Source organism: Geotrypetes seraphini, chromosome 10, assembly GCF_902459505.1.
Source record: "Geotrypetes seraphini chromosome 10, aGeoSer1.1, whole genome shotgun sequence".
NCBI lineage: Eukaryota > Metazoa > Chordata > Amphibia > Gymnophiona > Dermophiidae > Geotrypetes > Geotrypetes seraphini.
This window is the reverse complement of record NC_047093.1, coordinates 144915537-144940193: the sequence shown is the minus strand read 5'-3', so window position 1 is coordinate 144940193 and position 24657 is coordinate 144915537. Positions and strand designations below refer to the sequence as shown.

The following is a 24657-nucleotide window of genomic DNA, read 5'->3' as shown; positions in this document are numbered from 1 at the left end:
ACCTGTAAACTTACTTCATTAGCAAGCTCCCTGCTGTTACTTCCAGTTAAAAAATAAGTCAGAAGAACGCGGGACAGAAGGCTTAGGGTGGGGAGGGGGGGAGGAGAATTTCAGATATCTGCAAGTGTAAGCTTAGTTCTCATATGAGCACAGGCATACCCACTAGCATGCTATCTGAAATGCCTTTGCAAAAACTATGGGGCTCATAATCAAAACTTTAAAGCATCTAAAAAATCTGCCTAAGTGAGTACCTTGACGTCCTAATAGACAGGACGTCCAAGTGCCAAAAACCAAACCGACTTTCTGGACGTGTAGCGGGACTTCTTATGCTTCTGAATGCCGCTGTGCACCCAGAGCTGAAAGGGGCATATCTAGAGGAGTGGTCAGGGCAGGATGTGGGCCAACTTAGACGTCCTGTAGGGATAATTGAATATTTTACTAGATATCATGGACGAAACTTATACGCTGTGAGTTAGATGATATAAAAACAGGTGTAAGTGCCAAAAAGGAATCCAAAGTGACCAGATAACCACTGCGGAGACCAGGTAAAGACCCCCACACACTCCCCCAGTGTTCACTGAAACCCTCACCCCCCCCCCCCCACAAAGATCAGAATAAAAAATTACATACCTGTCTCCAGAACATCAGCACCTGGTATAGAAAAGTCTAGTAGAGCTGCATATAGGTGTCTTAAGTAGTCTGGCATGTGGGCAAGTGAACCATAGAGAGGAAGACCCAGGCACATAAGCCAGGGCAGGATTAACGAATAAGCCAAGTAGGCACGTGCCTAGGGCCCGAAATGTTCAGGGGTCCCGATGAAGGAGGGCATCAACATTGTTTTTTCCAAACGGCGATGGGCCCCTCCAGCATCGATCGGCACCGTAGCCCCCCCCCCGATCGGCAACGCGGCCCCCCCCATCGACTGAAAGTAAGACAAGCAAGCAATGCGGGTAAGAAAGGCAATGGGTACTGTAATTGTGCAAGCGGTGCTGCTTGCCCAAAGCTTCCCTCTGACGCAGCTTCCTGTTTCCGCCTGGGCGCATGGTGGGGTGGGGCGGGGCAGGGGGCCCAGTGTACTTGTGTGCCTAGGGGCCCTCGACGAATTAATCCTGCCCTGGCTCTAACCACTACATTCATGGTGTAAAATGTGAGGCTACCAACTCCCTCCCCCACACACACAAATAAACAAACCTCTGCTGCCATATAGATGCCACCTGCAGCCATAAGGGCTATTGGGGTTGCAGACAGGTGGGTTTAGTGGGTTTTGAGGACTTACCATAACCTATAAGGAAGTTCTCGTTAGATGTTTATCTGGCACCCTTTTTGTGAAGTTCACACTACTGCAGTGCCCTCTAAGGTGCCCCACTACTCTGTTGCCACGTCTGGGTAGCCAGTCAATCACAATGCTGGCCCTTCCCATGTCCAAAAAATGTATAAAGATAGACGTCCTGGCAGTCTTGGTGACCTAATGGCCTGGACGTCCAGATAGACGATTTTCAAAAAAAAATATTTTTAGATGTATTTTTCAAAATGGGCATTTTTCCACTGCTCGCTTTGGGTGTCTAGTGCCATATGCCCAAATCAGACTGAAGATGTATGTTTTGATTATGCCCTCCATGTGTCCATCTTGCAAAGAGTGCCCCGGGGATCAGAACTGCTCCCCCTTCCCCGGTTCTCAGAAATCAGTGTGCCCTATGTGCAGGTTAGTATACTGTGAGCTGCAATTAATACAAGGAGCGTACCATCATGCACTGATACAACACTAATAAGGACCTCAATTTGGTCATTGGAAATATCCTGACCTGAGCCTAGGGTCTTTTACCTGCTGCAGCATCTTGACAGGAATATTCAGGGTGGGGTGCCTGCCTTGCTGGGCTTTTTTTCCTAGCCCTGTCCCTCCTGATGGGGTAATACAAGCCCTTAACATGCTGTGAATTCTGTGCAGTTCCTCCTCTCTTACCAACTTCTCCTTTCTTTCCCTCCTCCCCACCTTCCTTTCCATCCTGTGTTTACTCCAGCTCCCGGAGGTTCAAACGTCAAAGATGACAAGACCAAGGCAACACCAAGATCCCGCAAGGTGCACAGGAATGCACTTAGCACAGGGACCTGCAAGAAAGATGCAGAGCAGCAGAAGTGGCAAGGTGAGCATGGGGAGGCCATAATCATGGCTTGGATCAGGGCCAGCCAGCTTTTTAGAAATGGCGTGCAGGGAGGTGTATGGAGAAGATGTGTAACTTCTCCAAGGGGTACTTCTCTCAGCAAAACTGACTCTTATCTTTTCCCTAACAAGAAAAAAGGGTGGGTGGGTAATAATCAACCAAGTAACATCAAATATAATATTAAATATAACTGCAAAAATATTGCCCACTTAAATATAATAATAATAAAGGAGGAAAAGGACATCATAGTGACACAAGGATCAGATCATAGAATCTCTTATGACTCAAGCCATTCCAGATCCCTACCGTGACAAACAGGCTCTAATCATCTGTCCAAATCTTCCAACCACCTATAGGTGAAGTCAATGTGCAAATACTGGACACCCAAAGTGCTCTACTGAAACATAAAAATTTAATTCTTTAGCACTCTCCAGACCAGTAGAGGTTAATCTTTACGAATGGGTATATATCCAATCATGACCAGCAGGTGGAGACTGAAAACAAAACTTTGGGACAGTATATACTATCCTCCCTTCTCTATTTCCCTCAGTCTTCTTTCAGTCTCCAGCAGGTGTTGATGTGATCTGTACCCATCTCCCTTGGTAGGGCTGTTGGAATTTGTTTAGGGGGTTTATAGTCCCTGTTTTTGGCCGGACGGAGCTTGGGCGGACCCTGTTTGGGGGTTCGTCCGACCTCGGGGATGTCAAACCCGGCGGGTCTCGAGCGGAGTCCCTCCCCCCACTTCCTCCACCTCCCCACATTTTTTTAGAGGAGCCTCAGCAGTAAGCCTTGCCCCCTAAATCAAGCAAGGCATATTGCTTCGAGAGCCTTTGGAGTCTGTTCTGTAAAAAAAAAAAAAAAATCCTGAGGTAGTGCTGGTCTGGAGGGTTGTTTCCCTTTAAGAAAACTGTATTTTACTGTATTTTTTCAACTAACCGGCACTTTTTTATAGCTAGGTCGCGTATGGAGCAATGAGCACTTCTAAAGGGAAAAAGTGCTCATTGTGCTCCAGACGCGAGGCACTCGCGGCCGGCCTGTGCAAGCGGTGTTCAGGCCGGTGCGGTGGAGGAGCTCCGTCGGCAGCGGCTGCAGGCGCCCAGATCTCCCCGCCGATGGTGCCTCGCGAATCGGCAGGGAGCAGTGGGGAAGCCCGGTCTTCTCCATCCGCCCACGGAGGGATTCCCCGAGCCGCCGACGGTCGGGTTTTTGAGGATTCCCTCTCAGCTGATTTTTTGACAGCTGATGCCGGCTTGCCTGCTTTAGCGGCTGAGACTGTTCAGGTTTCTCAGCCGCTACAGGCTATGGAGGGAGCTTTTTTGGCGGGAAAGTCGCCATCTTCTCTGTCTGGCCCCTCCATTTTGTCTTCCACCTCAGGTGACCTTCCCCCTGTTTTGTCCATGCAGGGGCAGGTTTCTGCTGGGTCCCTTGCTGTGGCAGGGAGTCCCTTGGGACCCTCGGGGGGTTTTTCTCCTGATTTCTTTTTTTCCTTATGCAGAGCCTATTTTCAGGCGGCTGGGGGTCCCGGATGCGCCCAGGGGGTTTCGGGGGGTGGGGTTTCCTCCGCGCTCCCTGCGGCTTTGCCTCTCTCGTCTGGTGTGGCGTCCCCTCCGCCGCCTCCCTTGTCCAAGCGTCCGCGGGTGTCGTGGGACGAGGATTTGTGGTCGGAGGAACGTGTCGGTCTGGAGGAGGACCTGGACCCTTCTGAGGAATTCCAGGACCCTCTGGAGGGGACGGAAGCTGGCGGCGGGTTGTCGGTTTTCCCGTTCTCCGGTGAAGAGGCGTCCGTGGTGCGCCTTTTTCAGAGAGATGAGCTGCCTGACCTTATTCAACAGGTTTCTTCGGTTTTGCGTTTTGAGGACGCGCCGCCGGAGACTCTCTGTTACGGGGGATCCGTTCCGTTTCCCGCTCTTTTCCTATGCATCAGGATATTCGGGATATTATTCTTGAACAGTGGAAAACGCCGGAGACGCCGTTTCGTCTGGCGCGCAGCATGGCTCGCCTGTATCCCATTCCAGAAGGGGATCGGGCTACGTTAGCATCGCCAGTCGTTGATGAGGTGGTCTCGGCAATTTCCAAGCGGCATACCGTGCCTGTTGAGGGCGGTTCTGCCTTGCGGGACTCCGAGGAGCGCAAGTTGGAGAACATCCTTAAGCAAAATTTTCAGGTCTCTGCCTTTGGGGTTCAGGCGGCTATTTGTGGGGGACTGGTCGCTCGCGCCGTGTTTCGGTGGGCGGAGCGTGTCCTGGATCGGGAGTCTGATGACTGGTCTCTGGTGGATTAGGAGGTAGCGAAGATTGAGATGGCTGCTTCATTCCTCTCAGATGCTCTATATGACTTGGTGCGGATCTCGGCTAAGTGTATGGCTTTTGGCGTGGCCGCGAGGCGTGTTTTGTGGCTGCACGCTTGGGCGGCGGATGCTGCGTCCAAAGCTAAGCTTACTAAATTTCCCTTTCGGGGGTCGTTTTTATTTGGGGAGGAATTGGATAAGTTGATTCAGACTCTGTCGGACTCGAAAGTGCCCCGTCTGCCGGAGGACCGTGCCCGCCCTGCGTCTAGGGGTGGTGCGGCCCGGGGGCATTTGCGGGAATTTCGCAAGTATCGTCCTGGGCGTGGGGCTGCTTCTTTCCAGTCTCCGGGGTTTTCCCGGGGTCGGTTCTTCCAGCGCATGCAACCCTTTCGGGGGGCCCGTCGGGGGGCAGGGAATCCCTCCGCCGGTTCCCCCGCTTCCCGTCCTGCACAATGACGCCTTGCCGGTGCCCCCTTTGGTTCCGGTGGGGGCCCGGCTGCGCGACTTTTTCCCCAAATGGGCCGAGATCACGTCCGATCAGTGGGTCCTGGAGGTGGTGCGGGACGGTTATGCCCTGGAGTTCGATCGCTCTCTGCCGGACCTTTTCCTCGCCTCTCCATGTCAGACTCATTGGAAGATGCAGGCTTTTCGTCAGACCCTTCAGCGCTTGCTAGATCTCAAGGCAGTGGTTCCGGTGCCCCCTCCGGAGTGGGGCACCAGCAGGTACTCCATTTACTTTGTGGTGCCCAAGAAGGAGGGGACTTTTCGGCCTATCCTCGATTTGAAAGGGGTCAACAGGGCTCTCAAGATTCCCTCTTTCCGTATGGAAACTCTGCGGTCGGTCATTCTGGCGGTTCAGCCAGGGGAGTTTCTCACTTCTCTCGATCTGACGGAGGCCTACTTGCATGTTCCCATTCGGGCCTCTCATCAGCGTTTCCTTCGCTTTGCGATCTTGGGTCGGCACTATCAGTTCTGTACGCTTCCCTTTGGGCTGGCCACGGCTCCCCGGACGTTCACCATGGTGATGGTGGTCGTCGCGGCAGCCTTGCGGTCGGAGGGCATCCTGGTACACCCCTACCTGGACGACTGGTTAATTCGGGCAAAGTCGTTGCAGGAAAGCTCCCGGGTTATGGCTCGGGTGGTGGAGTTTCTCCGGTCGCTGGGCTGGGTGGTCAACCTTTCCAAGAGCCGGTTGGTCCCGGCTCAGCGTCTGGAGTACCTTGGGGTTCTGTTCGACACCTCCTTGGGGAAGGTCTTCCTCCCAGAGGCCCGGGTGAGCAAATTGCAATCTCAGATTCGCCTGCTTTTGGCGTCCCGGTGTCCTCGGGCGCGAGATTTCCTCCAGGTCTTGGGGTCGATGGCGGCGTCCCTGGACGTGGTGAGGTGGGCGCGGGCCCACATGCGTCCTCTTCAGTATGCTCTGCTCCGGAGGTGGTCTCCCCAGAGGCACGGGATGGAGGTTCCGGTTCCCCTGCGAGGCTTGGCGCGCTGCAGTCTGCGTTGGTGGCTCCGGACCCCTCACCTGGTTCAGGGGGTGGGTCTGGATCTTCCGCAGTGGATGGTGCTCCTTACGGATGCGAGTCTCCTGGGTTGGGGGGCTCAGTGTTTGGGTCACTCAGCTCAGGGCACCTGGTCCACGGAGGAGGCCTCCTGGTCGATCAACGTGTTGGAGACCAGAGCGGTCCGGCTGGCGCTGTTGGCCTTCCACTCCCTTTTGTTGGGCAAGTCGGTCAGAGTCCTGTCGGACAATGCCACGGCGGTGGCTTATGTCAATCGTCAGGGGGGCACCAAGAGCACTCAGGTGGCGCAGGAGGCGGCTCGGCTCATGGTTTGGGCGGAGTCACATCTTCTGGACCTCTCGGCCTCTCACATAGCCGGGGTAGAAAATGTTCAGGCGGACTTCCTCAGTCGTCACTTCTTGGATCCAGGAGAGTGGTGTCTCGGCGCCGTGGCGTTTCAGTTGATAGTGCAGGCTTGGGGGCAGCCCCTGATGGACCTGATGGCCACAAGTGGCAACGCCAAAGTGCCCCGCTTCTTCAGTCGTCGCAGGGACGGTCTGGCCGAGGGTCTGGATGCTCTGGTCCAACCGTGGCCAACGGAGGGGCTGTTGTATGTGTTCCCTCCTTGGCCATTAGTGGGCAGAGTACTGCTTCGCATTGTTCGCCATCCGGGGCTGGTGGTTTTGGTGGCTCCGGATTGGCCTCGTCGTCCGTGGTATGCGGATCTGGTGAGGCATCTGGTGGCGGATCCTCTTCCTCTGCCTCTCGTGGGCGATCTTCTGACGCAGGGTCCCATTCCCATGTTCGACCCGTCTCCCTTTTGTCTTACGGCTTGGCTCTTGAAAGGGGCCGCCTTAGTAAGAAGGGATATTCAGATAAGGTGATCTCTACACTTTTGGGGTCCCGCAGGCTTTCTACCTCTCGGGCTTATGTGCGGGTTTGGCGTCTTTTTGAGGAATGGTGCCGGGCGCGGGGAGTGGTCTCTTTTCGCGCTTCCCTGCCTAACATTCTAGAGTTCTTGCAGGATGGCCTGGATAGAGGCCTGGCTTGGTCTTCTCTCCGGGTTCAAATTGCGGCCCTGTCGGCTTTTCGGGGGCTGGTGACAGGTCAGCGTTTGTCGGCCATTCCTGATGTTATTCGCTTTCTTCGGGCGGCCAAGTTGCTCAGGCCTCCCATACGGCCCTCGATTCCCTCTTGGGATCTCAATCTGGTTCTCTCGGTTTTGGTGCGCCCGCCTTTCGAGCCGTTGGATGGCTGTTCTTTGAAGGACCTTACTCTGAAGTCGGTCTTTTTGGTGGCCATTACTTCCGCTAGGCGTGTTTCTGAGCTACAGGCTTTCTCTTGTAGGGCTCCCTTCTTGGAATTTTCGAGGGAGCGGGTTGTTTTGCGGCCTGTTCCTTCTTTTCTGCCGAAAGTAGTTTCTCCTTTTCATGTCAATCAATCGGTGGTCCTCCCGGTCTTGGGTAGTCGGGAGGGCTCTTCTGAGCAACGGCAGCTGCGCAAGTTGGATGTCGGTCGGGTCCTCCGCTCTTATGTGCAGCGGACCCGGGAATTTCGGATCTCCGATCATCTCTTTGTCCTTCTGGCGGGTCCTCGTCGGGGGGCTGGCGCTTCTAAGGCTACTATTGCGCGCTGGATCAAGGAGACGATTGCTTCCACTTATCTTCTGAGTCAGAAGCCGGTTCTGGAGTTTCTCAAGGCTCATTCCACTCGGGGTCAGGCGGCTTCTTGGGCTGAGTCGTTGCTCGTGCCTCCGGTGGATATTTGTAAGGCTGCGGTTTGGTCCTCCTTGCATTCATTTGTTAGACATTATCGGGTAGATGTTCAGGCGCGTCGGGACGCGGTGTTCGGTGAGCGTGTTCTGGTATTGGCCCTTCGGGAGTCCCGCCCGTGAGAGGGACTGCTTTGGTACGTCCCATTCGTAAAGATTAACCTCTACTGGTCTGGAGAGTGCTAAAGAAGGAGAAATTAGGTTCTTACCTGCTAATTTACTTTCTTTTAGCTTCTCCAGACCAGTAGAGGTCCCCACCCTGTCTGTTGTTGTTGTTGGGGCTGTTTCGCGAGCAGTTTTTGTTTTTTGCTGCGGGTTCTAGTATTTTTCTAGGGCCGGGGAGAATTAAAGAACAGCGGCTGTGGCTCGGCTGGCTTAGCTGGCGAGCTGTGGGGACATTTTCCTTCTGGTATTTCTCCTCTGCATTTTCCAACAGCATTTGGGTATGTTATTTGTTACTCCTGTTCGGAGTATTGTTTTCTTTATGTTTTCCAGTTCTTGGTTCTGCTTGGCTATTCGGCAGACTGAGGGAAATAGAGAAGGGAGGATAGTATATACTGTCCCAAAGTTTTGTTTTCAGTCTCCACCTACTGGTCATGATTGGATATATACCCATTCGTAAAGATTAACCTCTACTGGTCTGGAGAAGCTAAAAGAAAGTAAATTAGCAGGTAAGAACCTAATTACTCCTTATTAAAGAACTGGCACCACTTATCTTAACGGTCTTCTCAGACTCCAGCGCTGACTATTTAATAATCTTCCGACACATGTGTTTTCTTCATTAACTGTCCACTGTGATCATTTCGATCCCTCTGATCTTCATCTGGGGAATCCTCAAAAACTCCTATGGTGTAAAACATTCCATTTATCCTTTGCTTCATAGTAATGAAAAACATTAAACCGCAGGGTTATAATTAAATTTCACACATTGAACCCACAACATTAAACAAAATAAATCAAAAACAAGAGTGAGCACAGCGTCATACAACACCCACTTGAGTAAAACTGAGGGTATTGATCCCAAACAGCGACAAACTTTCAGTCTTCACACAGCAGCGTAAGTAATATTTTATTTTGAGACCTTTTTTTCTCTTTAATTCTTATCTTTTCCCTTCCAGACTGTGATTCTGTTTCTGCCATCCTGGCTGATGAGGTGGAAGAGATGACCAGGGAAGATCCTCCTCTTCTACAACTGAGCGACAAAGGGGAAGAAGAGACTGCTGGGGATTGCCCCGTGCTGTTACCCCCTGTGAGGAGAAGGCTCAGGAAGAAAGAGATGAGAGCCAGGAGAGGTGAGGGCAATGGGTGTGCCTGTTTGATTATTTATTATTTATTTTCCTACCATGAACATTTAAATAACATTGTTAAATCATGCTTTTATAGACTTCGATTGATTCGATCAATCTCAAAATTTTTAGAACCTAAATCGCTAAACATTCTACTTCATTCTTTGATCATTTCTAAACTTGACTATTGTAACTCTCTTTTCTTAAACATTACCCAAAAAGAAAAAAACGCTTACAAATCATACAAAATACCGCCATTAAGCTCATCTATAAAGGAAAAAAATATGACCATGTGACTCCTTTCTTAATTAAATCACACTGGCTCCCTATTAATCATCGGATTACCTATAAAATTCTATTGTTAACTTTCAAAACCTTAGACACCAATGAACCCCAATTCATAAACAAATTACTTATCCCCTATAATTCCTCACGTTCTTTACGTTCAAACAACCACAAACTTCTAACTATTCCTTCTTTAAAAATCATTGGAACCCGCCGTCAGGATATGTTTTCTGTAATAGCACCTCAACTCTGGAACTCTTTACCTTTACACTTAAGAGAAATAAATAACTTAAACGATTTCAAAAAGAATTTAAAATGCTTTTTATTTAAAGACGCTTTTAACATTTAAAATTAATCATTTGCTCTTTTTAAATGTCAAGATCCGTTATATTATTGAATTCTTATTTTAGTATATAATTGTTAAGTTAAAATTTCTGTAATTTTATGTTCTTTGTACCTCATAATATATAATTCGTAATTTTATATATTATTAACATGTTTTATCCTCTTTTTTTTAATGTATAAATTGTTAAATTTTCAATATTTTATGTTATTTACTGTTTTAATATCATGTTTATTTACAAACTAACTCGCTTAGAAATAATTTAATTAAGCGATTAATCAAATTTAAATAAAACTTGAAACTTATGTATCCTACGAAGGGGTGCTGAAAAGTTCTCAGCCCAACTAACTTCCTAAATTTCTGAATATTATTTTGCTACTGTAGCTGAAAAGAGGGTTGTTTTATTTTGCAAAGTGCTAGTTTGCAGAATCGTAATGCTAAGTTATGACATTGTTTCAGATCATTGATTGATCCGTGTCAATGAAAAGTGTGGAATTTTCAAGTGTGGAACTCCGAGCCGCCATGAAGGTCCTATTCCTGCAGAAGAAAGCTCCAAAGGAAATCTGTGAATGTATGATGCAAACATTGACAAATGCCCGTCATACTCCACAATGAAGAAGTGATAGCACTGCTATAGATCTGGTCCAAAAAATACACACTAATATTATTATAAATCGCTACTTCTTCACAAATAAATAATTGAAATTTAATATATATGGCTTCATATAAAACTGCTATTGATTTTAATTTAATTTATTTTTTTCCATGATGTATCAATTTATTCTTTCCTCTGATGAAATTCCTTTTTATTTTTCCTCTTTTTTTGGTGTATGATATTTTTTAACCGATAGATTTCTTTAAAATTATTTTCATTCTTTATGGTTATGAATTATGTTTGTTATTAATACATTCATCTATAATGATAGACTCACTTTGCCTTGGCGATTGACCATTTTCCGGACTTGGCCGGCTGTGCACCCCCCCTAAGGCTGCCATTGGAGAGGAAGTTCGGGCCAGCCAATCGCTGCCTGGCTGGGCGGAACTTCCTCTCCGACAGCAGATTTGATGTCGGGGAGAGGAATTCTGGTCGGACTGACGCAGGGAAGCAGAGAGAGCTTGGGGCAGCCACGGCGGCGGCGGCTTTAGGGCCTGTTCCCCGATGGTGGCAGCAGTGTGCTTGGTGGAGGTCAGGGAGAAAGAAAGAAAGGGGGCAGGCAGGGAGACAGAAGTAAAGAAGGGAAACAGAAAAAAAGAAAGGGGGCATGAAGAGAGAAAAAAGAAAGGGAGGCAGGGAGAAAGAAAGGGAAGGGAGAGAGGAAGAAAAAGTTGGGGGAGGGAATGAGGTCTGGAGGAGAGGAAGCATACAGGCTGAAAGAAGGGAAGAAAGATTAGATGCACAGAAGAAAGGTGCAACCAGAGACTCATGAAATCACCAGACAAGGTAGGAAAAATGATTTTATTTTCAATTTAGTGATCAAAATGTGTCTGAATTTATATCTGCTGTCTATATTTTGCACTATGGCCCCCTTTTACTAAACCGCAATAGCGGTTTTTAGCGCAGGGAGCCTATGAGCGTCGAGAGCAGCCCTGGGCATTCAGCGCAGCTCCCTGCGCTAAAAGCTGCTATTGTGGTTTAGTAAAAAGGGAGGGGGTATATTTGTCTATTTTTGTATGGTTCTTACTGAGGTGACAGTTCATAGAGTCATCTGCCTTGACCTCTTTGAAAAAAACCCAGAATAGGAATGATAATTAACATTTTCTCAGCGTACAGTGTGCTTTGTGGTTTTTTTTAATTTTATTGTTGGTAGATTATTTTGACTTGGTCATTTTAAAAGTAGCTCGCAAGCCCAAAAAGTGTGGGCACCCCTGAGCTAGAGCGTTGAAGCTGCGTATGGCTGCCGTAAAGGTCATCTCTGACACAACCGGAAGTTGCATCAGAGACAACCTTTATGGCAGCCATATGCAACTACAACGCTCCGGCTGCTGTAAGAAGGCAGTTTAGACATCGCCGGCCACAGGGCAGGGAGGTTTGTCGGACCGGGCCTGTTGTCCGGGGGGAGGGCGTTGCAGATCTTGATGCCAAAATCGGAAAAGTGAGGAAGGGAGAAAGATGGGCCTGTGGTGGATGGAGAGATTGAGAGAAGGGGGCAGATGATGGAAGTGGGTAGAAAGGGGAGAGAGAAGGGGGCAGATGATGGAAGTGGGTAGAAAGGGGAGAGAGAAGAGGTCAGATAATGAAAGTGGGGAGAAGGGAGAGCAAATGCTGAATGGAAGTGGAGAAAGAGAACATATACTGGATGGAAGGAGGGATAAAGAAAAAGGGCATATGTTGGATGGGGGAAGAAGATAGAGTTAGTGAGATGGTGGAAGGGTGAAGGAAAGGGGTGGTATGCTATGGTTAGACATAGTGAAAAGAGGGAAACTGAGGTCTGCATAGTAAAAAAGAATTTAATTTAAACGGAGGCAGAAAATAAAGAAGGAAGACCAGAGAAGGAAAGGGAAGAGAGAGATGCCAGAGAACGGGGAAGGAGACAGAGATATCAGATCTGAGCGGAGGAAATGAGAATAGAGTGATGCTAAAAACCACAGGGGGGAAGGAAAGAGAGATGAAAGGAGAAAGATGCCAGACCATGAGGGAACAGAGGGAAGATGATGGATGCCAGACCAAAGGGGGGGGGGTTGTCTAGAGGAGAGATGGAAGGGGGAGGCATACAGTTTCTGGAAGGGGCATAGAAGGAGTGAAGATGCCATATAGGGAGGGGCAGAGAGATGGCAGACAGTGGATGGAAGGAAGACAGTAACAAGAAGATGAGGAAAGCAGAAACCAGAGAAGACAAAGGTAGAACAAAAATTTTCTATTTATTTATTGCTTTAGGAGACATATGTCACTGTTTCTGTGGTGTTGCATTTTATGCAGAGTCCAGCTTCTTGCTGGTTCAATTTAAACCTTGTCTATGTATTTCTATTTTATCCCCCCTTATACAAAACTGTGGAGCGTTTTTTAGTGCCAGCCGTGGTGGTAGCAGCTCTGATGCTCAGAATTCTATGAGCGTCAGAGCTGTTAGCACCGTGGCTAAAATCCACATTACAGTTTTGTAAAAGGGGGAGGGGTTAGTTTGTGATGACATATTCCATACTAGGCAAAGGTATTTTCTGTGTTCTGTGTGTTCGAAAGACATGGTTTTCTGTTAGGATTGACGGTGTAGGATTGATCTGTACTGGTCTGGCTTGTTTAGTTTTACAATGGGTGTATTGATGTACTGCTTACTGCAATATGTAAGATGCTGTCTTTTCCTAGGTACTCATGTGTGACGTGTGGCTTGTTACTAAAAATCATGTTTTTCGTACAGATGGGTGGGGGGGGTCCAAAAATGATGGGCCCTGAGTGTCACATATGCTAGATACGCCACTGCGCTGCGCTCCAGAAACCCAAAGCCTATGTTTCAGCAGCTCCGGACCCCCATTCTCCTGCTCCAACTGAACCCCACTTTTAAAGTCTCCAATATCCCAGTCCAATATCAGTCTAAGCTGGGCGGACTGGTAATACCACCAGAGATTAGGTATACCTCTATCTCCTACCTCTCTAGCTACCCACATCTGTTTTTGAGACAATCGGGGAGGCCTGCGCTGCCAAATAAACCTCCTCAGCTCTGCACTTAATCTAGCTAAATTTGCGGGAGGCACAGACACCGGCAAGGTTTGAAACAAAAATAGCAACCGGGGAAGTACATTCATCTTAACTATAGATATCCTACCCCACCAGGAGACCCATAAACCATATCACCTCTGTAAATCTCATCTAATACTCCGATAAATGGGAGGAAAGTTCGTAGCATAAAGCTGAGATAGATCTTTAGGAATATGAATGCCCAAGTATTTAATCCCTTGCGAGGCTCAACGAAAAGGAAAGCGCCCCTTGAGCCCTGCCACCTCCAAATCAGTCAATGTCAGATTCATAATTTCCATTTTATCCAAATTAATTTTGAATCCCGACACCCTCCCATAATCCTCAAAAATCCGTAAGAGCCGCGGAATGGTGTCCTCAGGATCACCCACATATAACAAGATGTCATCTGCAAATACAATGTTTTCAGCATCAACCGCCATCAGGACAGCCTTATCAGGGCGCAACTGTGCCTCCCACAATAAATGTAAAGTACGCCTGATATTGTCATTCACTTGCCGTCGCTGGATAAATCCCGACTGGTCCAGGTGGACTAGAGAGGGGAGCACTTTCCCTAAACATAGAAATATAGAAGATGACGGCAGAAAAGGGCTACAGCCCATCAAGTCTGCCCACTCTGCTTACCCACCCCCTGTCTATGCCCTAATGACTCAATTTCCTTATCTTGACCCTCGTAGGGATCCCACATGGGTATCCCATTTATTCTTAAAGTCTGGCACGCTGTCTGCCTCGATCACCTGCACTGGAAGCTTGTTCCAATGATCAACCACTCTCTCTATGAAGAAATACTTTCTGGTGTCGCCATGAAATTTTCCGCCCCTGAGTTTGAGCGGGTGCCCTCTTGTGGCCGAGGGTCCCTTGAGAAAGAAAATATCATCTTCCACTTCGACACATCCCGTGAGGTACTTAAATGTTTCGATCATGTCTCCCCTCTCCCTACGTTCCTCGAGAGTGTAGAGCTGCAATTTGTTCAGTCTCTCTTCGTATGAGAGACCCTTGAGCCCCGAGATCATCCTGGTGGCCGTCCGCTGAACCGATTCAATTCTGCGCACATCTTTACTGTAATGTAATGTGGCCTCTAGAATTGCACACAGTACTCCAGATGAGGTCTCACCATGGCCCTGTACAACGGCATTATGACTTCAGGCTTTCAGCTGATGAAACTTCTATTGATACAACCCAATATCTGCCTTGCCTTAGATGAAGCGCAAAAACCTTAGCTAGAATCTTAGCATAAAAATTCAATAAGGAGATTGGTCGATAAGATCTGCAATTCAGAGAATCTCTCCCTGGTTTCAGGAGAATCACCATCCCCACTCTCTCCCATGGAGCTTGGCAAAAAGCCTCCCTGAGGTACTCTGTTAGCCACCCTTACCAGCAAAGGCCCCAATTGATCGGAAAACTGTTTATAATACCGACTAGTATAGCCATCCAAACCTAGGATTTTACATTTTTTAGCAACTTAATCGCTCCTAGGACCTCTAATAGAGTAATGGGTTCCTGTGAATACTCTCTGTCGGACAATGCTGGAATAGGGAACTTATCTAAAAACGGGTTTGCTCCGCCAAGTCAACCGGATCTGGTGCAAAAGTGTAAAAAGGCCTGATGAATAGCTGAATCAGTAACCCGCACCCCATCTTTGTCATCGCACACCCTAGCCCACAGGTGTCAAAGTCGGTCCTCGAGGGCCAGAATCCAGTCGGGTTTTCAGGATTTCCCCAATGAATCTGCATGAGATCTATTTGCATGCACTGCTTTCAATGCATATTCATTGGGGAAATCCAGAAAACCCGACTGGATTCCGGCCCTCGAGGAGGGACTTTGACACCCCGAGACTGCTTAATCCTGATATATTTAGCCAAATAGGAGCTAGCTTTGTTGCTATGTTCATAAACCTGTAATTGAAAACAGTCTCAAATCCGCTCAGTCTCCTCCACTTGAAATTGATACAACTCATCTCTCACTCGTTGCATTTGGGCCAGGAGCTGGGGGTCCGGGCTTAATTTATGAGTCTTCTGCAGTTGTAGCAATTAAGAACATAAGAATTGCTGCTGCTGGGTCAGACCATTGGTCCATTGTGCCCAGCAGTCCGCTCACGCGGCGGCCCTCTGGTCAAAGACCAACATCCTAACTGAGACTAGCCCTACCTGAGTACGTTCCGGTTCAGCAGGAACTTGTCTAACTTTGTCTTGAATCCCTGGAGGGTGTTTTCCCTATGACAGAGCGTTCCAGTTTTCTACCACTCTGAGTGAAGAACTTCCTTACGTTCGTACGGAATCTATCCCCTTTCAATTTTAGAGAGTGCCCTCTCGTTCTTATCTACTAAGTCTATTCCCTTCAGTTTCTTGAATGTTTCGATCATGTCCCCTCTCAATCTCCTCTGTTTGAGGGAGAAAAGGCCCAGTTTCTCTAATCTTTCACTGTACAGCAACTTCTCCAGCCCTTTAACCATCTTAGTCACTCTTCTCTGGACCCTTTCGAGTAGTACTGTGTCCTTCTTCATGTACGGTGACCAGTGCTGGACGCAGTACTCCAGGTGAGGGTGCACCATGGCCCGGTACAGCAGCATGATAACCAACTCTGATCTGTTCGTGATCCCCTTTATCATTCCTAGCATTCTGTTCGCCCTTTTCGCCACCGCCGCACATTGCGTGGACAGCTTCATCAACTTGTCGATCGTAACTCCCAAGTCTCTTTCCTGGGAGGTCTCTCCAAGTATTGCCACAGATATCCTGTATTTGTGCTTGAGATTTTTGTTACCTACATGCATCACTTTACACTTATCCATGTTGAACCTCATCTGCCATGTTGATGCCCATTCCTCAAGTCTGATTATGTCACGTTGCAGATCTTTGCAATCCTCCTGTGTCTTCACTACTCTGAATAACTTCATATCGTCTGCAAATTTAATCACCTTACTCGTCATACCAATGTCCAGGTCATTTATAAAGATATTGAAGAGCACGGGTACAAGCACTGAGTCCTGCGGCACCCCACTGGTGACCCTCTTCCAGTCCGAGTATTGTCCATTTACCCCCACTCTCTGTTTCCTATGTTCCAGCCAGTTTTTAATCCATGTGAGTATTTCACCCTTGATTCCATGGCTCGCAATTTTCCAAAGTAGTCATTCATGCGGAACCTTGTCAAACGCCTTCTGAAAATCCAGATATACAATGTTGACTGGGTTACCCTTGTCTATCTGTCTTTTTACTCCCTCAAAGAAGTGCAGCAAGATCGCCAAACACAGTCTGCCTTTGCTAAAACCGTGCTGACTGGTCCTCATCAGCCCGTGTCCGTCAAGGTGATTAATGATGCGGTCCTTTATCAGCGACATAACTGAAGGTGGCATTGGGTTCTCTGGTGCTTATACCTAGCCCCCCCCCACTTGATAAATTCCCCCTGAACAATTACCTTCAAAGCATCCCATAGGGTGGCATCTGAAACCTCCCCATTATCATTCCATACCAAATAGTCTTGTATAGTTTTTTCTACAGCAGCCACCATAGGCAGGGCTTTCAAAAGCGGTTCATTGAGCCTCCAATATCTTTTCCCCCCCTGATCAATAAGACCCTGACAAGCTACCCAAACAGGAGCTTGATCTGAGATGTGCATTGCCTCAATTTCTGCCTTTTTCAGCCCTCCTCCTTGATTCATATGTATCCAGATCCCATCCAGTCTAGTGTAAGTTTGCTGAGAATGGGAGTAAAAAGTATAGTTCCACTGGGAACCATATAGCAATCTCCAGCTATCAATCAATCCCAGTGAAAGCATCAGAGCTCTCAAAGCTTTACTATGACTCTGGGTGGCCTTCCTCCCGCCTCCCGAGTGGTCCAAAGATGGATCAGGTGGAACATTGAAATCCCCACCCAAATAGACTGCCCCCTGTACAAAAGTGCCTAACTCCTCCTGAAGGCCCTCCTAAAAAAGTCACTTGAGCCATATTGGGCCCATAAACATTGACAATGGAAATAGAGCGACTCTGCAGGGTATCTCGTAAGGCCAGACATCTACCCAATTTGTCTCGATACTCCTGCTCAATCTGCAAACTCAGGCCCTTTCAAACCAAAATAGCCAACCCCCCAGCCCTTTTAGTGACACCCTCCCATTGATGCGTCCAAATCAGATCAAACTGTGTTTTTTGTAGCAAACCCACATCCCATGGTCTCAGATGCTTCTCTTGTAGGAGACAAATATCCCATTTAATACGCTGTAATTCCCAATAAATCATGCTCCTCTTGCCCATTAACATTCCAAGATCAAATGATCACCTCTGGTTCCTCATCCTGGGACCCCCCAACCCCCTCCTCTGCTGTCTGCCCAAATGATCCCTGCCTCCCCCCTCCCCCTTCCAAGAAGCTGATTCCGAAAAACTCGGATCAGCCAGGTTAAGAAAATGAAGCCAAGTCGAAGAGGCTCATATACATCATAACCACCTTCCCCACATTCATACGACCCCCCGCATCCCCTGGTCCAGCAACCTCACCGTACACCACATTCGCCACCCTAATGCCATATACATCACTACCATCTACACCTCTTTTACCCTCACAACAACCAATGACTTAGCAGAACCTATTAGGCCACTTCTCACCACTCTCAAATGTCCCCTACCAATTCACCTCAGACGCCCCACATCCGTAGTCAACTCCTATACACAGCACATCCACACAATCTCATACAAAATAATATAGAGCAAATAAGAAATATGGTTCTCCCCTCCAGAACTATGGAAAATTCCCTATAGGAAAGCATTAGTTCAAACATCTAATTAGGTGAAAACTACAAAACAGTTCAAGTGTCCAGTACAGGCTGATGATCAGCTCCACCAGAGACTTTTGGCCATGGTCCTCCTGTCGCTGCACTCGTGCTAGGTGAATTCCGCAGCTTTGGGTCCGGTGACATACAGCAGCCCAAGTCCTTCAGTGCCTGCCATGCATCAGCCACTGAATCCACCTTACGGTGCTTCCCATTAATGGTGAATAGGAGCCCGAAAGGAAATAATCATCTATAATGGTGGCCCTTCGAACGCAGCACTTGAGTGACCTGAAACTCTCTTCTCTTTTGCAGTGTCACAGAAGCCAGATCTTGATAAACACCTACTGTCATCCCCTGCCAGTTGAAAGGCATTCTGTCTCGCAGGCTATTATGTCACGATTGCCCACTCCCCTAGCCAGGCCCAAACTTCTATGAGCTCTATGCAGGATTATATGGGCGTATTCTTCCTTGTCCCCCTCTCCCAAAAGATGGCTGCAAAACTCTTGTACCACTTGTCTGGCATCCTTAAAGCGATCAGTCTCTGGGATTCCCTTAAACTGCAAGTTATTACGGTGGGATCTGTTTTCTAAATCCTCTACTTGCCGCTGTAGGTCCGCTAATTTTGTCATTTCAGCCACAGTTTTAGTTTCCTGCATAGTCGACTCCACGTGCTCAATGCGATCTTCAGAGGCCACGACTTGACCCCCCAATTCACCCACCTCCACCCAGATCTCAGCTAGGGCCACCTTAACATCTGCTCTTACCTCCACCATTTTGGCTTTTAAATCCCTGAATCAGTGTTCCATATTGCCCACCGCAAACGACTCACCCTCTCATGGAGGTGCCGTGGATGGACCGGCCTGAGGTGCCGAAGGGTGAGACGCCATTTTAGTAGGGCCCGCTGGAGAGATACTCATATGCGATCGGGTTTTTACACTCGTGGTGCCTGGAAACTGGAACTTTTCCAGCTTCTTCTTACTCGCCATGCACTTTGCTTGCGTTTCAGACGTTTGAAGTACCCCCGATAGCGATGGAAGGTATTCACGTAAGTATTTATCATGAGCCCCGTCGGAGCTCGCAGATTAAGCTGCATTTTTCAAGCTACCATCACTTCCTCCTCAAAAATTGTGTAAGTATTATGTTGAATTATACCTGCTGTAGACTGTCAGTAGCTGCAGCTTTTCATTCGATTTTAGCCCCTCATTGCCTTGGTCTGATTTTGACTTGATATCAAACAGAGATGATTGATTTTGCACTAAAACTATGCTCCAGCATAAGGCTTTCTGATTTGGTGGTGGGGTCCTTTGGTAACTGCTTCTTTGTTTGACAGCAGAGGATAGTTTCTTCACTGTCCAACCTTCCTCCCTTTCTCGCTCTCCCCAACATCAATTCTGTTCTCTGGAGCAATGCTGTGTGAGCCTGAGACTACTGTTATACTGGCTTTAGGAGGAAGAAACATTGGGCGAATCTGATGCCTTAGAAACATAGTACTGACATTTCTTATATTCCACCTAGAGAGAAGGAGGAGCAAGACTCGAAGTGAAGAAGAAGACAATGATGAGGAGGAGGAGGAGAAAAGAGAGGAAAAAGAGGAAGCCAAGGAAGCTGACCCAGAAAGAGACTCAAATTGTTTAAGCAATGGCCTCTATGCCAGCTCCTCCTCCGTCTCCAGCAAGGTAAGACATGACTTGGATTGGTCTCTGTGAAGACAGGATACTGGGCAAGATGGACCATTGGTCTGACCTAGTAAAGCTATTCCTATGTTCTTATATTAATGAAGCCATTGTGACATCACTGATGAGCTTGGCTCTTAGGCATTGGTGGAATGAGGCATTATGACATCACAATCTCAGCTCTGGACTGCTGCTTCTATTTGCCAGGTACTTGAGACTTGGCCTCCGTGAAGATGGACCATTGGTCTAACCCAGTATGGCTATTCTTATGTTCTTATGACATGTGCCTAATAACCTCCCTGGGTATGTCACAGTACTCCGAGCTTTTCCAAAACCCAGAGACCTTGATCAAGGATGCATCGTGGTAAATGGGAGTCCACTTTTAGCCCTGTAGTGTGGGTCAATAACGTGAGATTTCCTGCAAATGTCATGTCTAGTAGAACTTTGGGATATGGCACAGGAGCTGAATGTTTGAAGACATGCACAGAACTTGACTAGCTTCAGAATCTCTCTTTCTACTTCTTTTACTTAGGATGACAACATCCCGACTGTGGCCTCCTTGGATATTGATGATCTGGAAGCGTTTGCCTTTCGCCCTGCACCTCAGGGCATGACACTGCAGTGTCGCATCACAAGGGACAGGAAAGGCATGGACAAAGGGATCTTTCCTACATACTACCTGCAACTGGAGAGAGAGGATGGCCGGAGGGTAAGTGTTCAGCACAGGGTCTTGTTTAATCTTCAGTTTTTGGGCGCAGCTCTTGGAACCAGGGCTGGGATTCAACGCCATGACCCTTCCTTCATAACCACCTGGGGCATTTGTTATTTAAATTTTTCACCTAAATCACAGCCCAGTCGCTGCGCAGTCTTTCCAAAGCCTTGTAATTGCAGGCTCTGAATTAGAGAGCTGCACGGGAACGGGGATCCCTTGGGGACGCCTCCTAGGGTCGCGGGGATCCTGCGGGGTTTGATGCACTCGAGCCGTGAGGCTCGTCTTCTTTTCCCTACCTGCCCTGCTACAGCACACAGCCGACTGGAAGTCTTCCACGATGTCAGCGCTGACATCAGGAAGACTTCCGGTCGGCTGTGTGCTGCGGCAGGGCAGGTAGGGAAAAGAAGACCAACCAAGCTTTCTAAAAAACAGGGGCTTTGGAGTGAAACACAAAGTTGATCAGTACCGGGTTTACCAATTTTGATGTTTTCCTAAGAATGACTATGAGCTCCGTTAATAAAGAAGTTGGATGAATGTTTTGAAATATATATGTCATGCAAACTTTTACAAGAAAAACAGTGGACAGGCAAATGCTATACAAATTCCAACAAAGAAGAAAATAGCCAAGGAAGAATATAAAAAAAAAATAAAATTTAAAAAGTCTATTTATTCAATAGCATAAAATATTAACACAGGATAATGAACTGGATTTGGATTTAGCTTAAGCCCATATCTTAGCAGCATCTTCCTCAGACATCATTGTGCTGAGCTCCTCCCCTCAGACTCTCTTTGGTTTCATCACATACTGTTTGGTTAATCAGGGGAACTGAACATTATCCCGATCCCTTCCCATGCTTGCCAGCTGTTTACATGTCCTCAGCTTGTCAGGGTGAGGTCATCTGCTCCCTTCCAGTGGCCAGGCTAGCTTTTCCTTTACCATAGGGTGATAAAGTTGTTCTGCCTATGATTTGGGGTGCTCCTTTCAGGCACCTGGTGCTCAAAGTGGACTGGATAGGCTTTATCATTGCACTTGTCTTAAAGATGCTAATGGAGTAACAAGAAATAAATTGATTGCTTGAACTGAAATGTTTTGAATAACATGTTATTTTACTTTTTATGTTGACCGTGCAGTTAGATATTTCTTGAATTTTCTATTTACATTAGAGGCTCTGGTAGAAACCCATTTACAAAGCATGTATTCTTCCCAATTAATATTTCCAAATTAATAAAGTCTCTTTGCTTATTTGTAAATGGGTTTCTACAAGAGCCTTTAATTCAATAGCATAATTAAATGAAATAACTATTTCTGAAGTTTATAGGGACGGGCGGGGACGGAGGGGATTCCTCACGGGGACGGAGGGGGTTCCTCGCAGGGACGGGTGGGGACGGAGGGATTCCTCACGGGGACGGGTGGGATTTTGGCGGGGACGGATGGGATTTCTGTCCCCGTGCAACTCTCTACTCTGAATTCAGCCACTCAAGTGTTACTGTTGTGCAATAACTAGGACTCTCACCATCAACAGTACGGGCTGATCCAGAGAGTAGATGACCTTAGCTCAGGAGTGACTCTGCCACTCTTGAGCGCACAAAAGGTTTTGTTCTGTTTCAAAACAAGCAAGGGTCCCAACTGTTTCCTTTTCTTTTGTAGCTTTTTTTAATGGCCGGGAGGAAGAGGAAAAAAAGCAAAACGTCCAATTACCTGATCTCCGTGGATCCAACAGATCTCTCTCGCGGTGGGACTAGTTTCATTGGGAAAGTCCGGCAAGTATCCTTGGCTCCCTTGTGTTCATCTGTCAGTACATAACTGTGCTTCTTTGTTCATCCATTTCCTGTTTCTTCAGCCTACAAGTTTCTCCATTGAATCGTGTATATTTCAATATGCTCTGGTGTATGGATTTACCCGGTCTTTTAATCTCTGCCAGTCTCTCTTCTGTGCTTTCAGCTCCAACATACTTGGCACCAGGTTCACAGTGTTTGATAATGGCATAAACCCAGATACGAAACCCTTTGTACAGGAGCGGGAATCTGTCCGGCAGGAGCTGGTGGCTGTGTGTTATGTAAGGGACCTGATTCAATGGCCGCTGTATCACTCTCTTTCTTCAGATCTTCCAGTGGGCTCTAACCGGTATCTATCCTTCCACAGGAAACCAATGTTTTGGGGTTCAGGCCTCGAAAAATGACCATCATCATTCCTAGTATGACCACAGAGAATGAACGAGTTAGCATCCGTCCCAGGAACGTGAGTATGAAGGAGGCCTGGCCACCACATCGTAAGAGGGATCGATGTGGGTGTATTGTGGTGGCACATTATTCTAACTCATCTGTCTCTCGCTGCAGGAGCATGAGACCTTGCTGGCAAGGTACCAGAACCGAAACATGGAAAACATTGTTGAACTCCAGAATAAGACACCATCCTGGAATGAGGAGACTCAGAGTTATGTTCTCAACTTCCATGGGAGGGTCACTCTGGCTTCCGTGAAGAACTTCCAGATCATTCACACTGATGACCGTGAGTGCTCAAGGAACAAAATTGGGGGGGGGGGGAGGGGGGAAGCAGCCAATGGGATTTAGAGATCAGGCTGCCCTCACCCCCACGAATACCAAAGTAACGTTACTTGGGAAGGAGATGGTGGGGTGTGCTTAGGAGGAGGGAGGGCAAATCATTCCTGCTATCTACTTGGTTATTGGAGTAATCTCTCCTTTCCTCTTTGTACATCCTTCAGCGGAATACATCGTGATGCAGTTTGGACGAGTGACAGAGGACGTTTTTACTATGGACTACAGCTACCCACTCTGTGCCCTGCAAGCCTTTGCCGTCTGCCTCTCTAGCTTCGATGGGAAGCTGGCCTGTGAATGATAGTTGGAAAATGAAAGGTCAGTGACTCGGGGTGGCAGGTGGAGAGGAGTTGAACGTATAAAAAGTTTCTGTGTCCCTTGGCTCTCATCCGATTCACAGAGTATTCAGAAAGCAAGGGCACACCGGTTGTTCTGTGGATTTTCAATCTGTGGAAGGTTGTCTTAAAGCAGGACTTGACTGGTTGTTTTCTGGGGGGTTTCTATCCAATAGGAGCACAGAGGTGGGATTATTAATTTTTAACAAATCACTCATCCAAAGAGTTAAGTCTTTTTCTCTCTTTTTTTTTTTCAGGGCTGGTTTGTCACCTGGCTGTTCTTCCTCCTGGGCATCAGATGATGAATGTGCACAATTCACTTGTCACCTTGGCTCCACTGCAAAACCAGCTAGGTCTGGACTGAAGCAGAGATGTCTTTGTTATCTATTCACCGAGATTGCTAAATCCTCATTTCAAATCCTCAGATTAAATCTTTCATGTGTAAATAAAGTTACTTATTTTCATCTGGCTCTGGTTTCCATGGTCTGGAAATTTTTGCAGGTTAAAAGCATGTCTATTAAACCTCCTCCTTTCTTGATTAACCATGAGATTTCCAGTACCCATGTGCTTTCAAACAAATTCATAATCATTTTTGATCTGCACCTGTTCTTATCCCTTGAACTTCCTACATAATATGCATAGAATTGTCTCCATTCACTCCCTCCTGGTTAGGAAGAAATGACAGCATTTACAAAAGGGTTCGTGTCCTTCAAAATTTATTCCTCAATGTGTTGATTAATCTAGAAAAAAAGATTAGGTTCTTACCTTGCTAATATCTTTTCTAGTAGATAGGTATGTCATTCTGGACAAATGGGTTTTATCCCAGTGCCTGTAATTTGTGCGGAAGGAATTCACTCATGTTTTTGAATCCATCCTACTTCACAGAGGGCTCTGCTGTCCCCTAGTCAGTTCCAAAGCAGGCAATAGCTCATTCTAAAAATTGATGTGAAGTAGGTTGTACAGGGAAACCACCCAAAGAATAGGTCTATTCTTGTCTGAAATAACAACATTGAACAATCATGCCAAATAGAGATTCATGGAGCTCTAACAATATCCCCCCCTCCCCGTGTCCTAGCTATGGACTATTTTTCATACCCTAAAGGTCTGACTGGCATTCAACTGACAGGTTTGGTTAGGAACATTCTGAGTGAGAAGGTAGGCAGGCGCAGGAAATAAATGACAGGGCAGGGGTCCAGAATGATACACCTAAATAGTAGAAAAGATATTAGCAAGGTAAGAACCTAATCTCTTTTTCTAGTGTAATAGGTGTATCATTCTGGATAAGTGGGATGTACAAAAGCAGTCCCTGAA

The 24657-nt window shown here is 47.3% G+C and overlaps 1 protein-coding gene across 1 annotated transcript in view; it reads left to right on the top strand.

The window, feature by feature from the left end:
* LOC117367790 (tubby protein-like) overlaps positions 1-23815 on the top strand; it is a 40686-nt gene extending 16871 nt beyond the window's left edge. Inside the window, exons 7-16 of the mRNA XM_033960734.1 lie at positions 2019-2141; positions 8835-9008; positions 19586-19746; positions 20276-20452; positions 22104-22216; positions 22398-22512; positions 22599-22694; positions 22793-22964; positions 23179-23329; positions 23604-23815. Of these exons, the coding sequence (XP_033816625.1) occupies positions 2019-2141; positions 8835-9008; positions 19586-19746; positions 20276-20452; positions 22104-22216; positions 22398-22512; positions 22599-22694; positions 22793-22964; positions 23179-23312 (1265 nt within the window). The 3' untranslated portion in view covers positions 23313-23329; positions 23604-23815. The remainder of the gene's footprint in view (positions 1-2018; positions 2142-8834; positions 9009-19585; positions 19747-20275; positions 20453-22103; positions 22217-22397; positions 22513-22598; positions 22695-22792; positions 22965-23178; positions 23330-23603) is intronic.
* Positions 23816-24657: the final 842 nt, after the last annotated feature.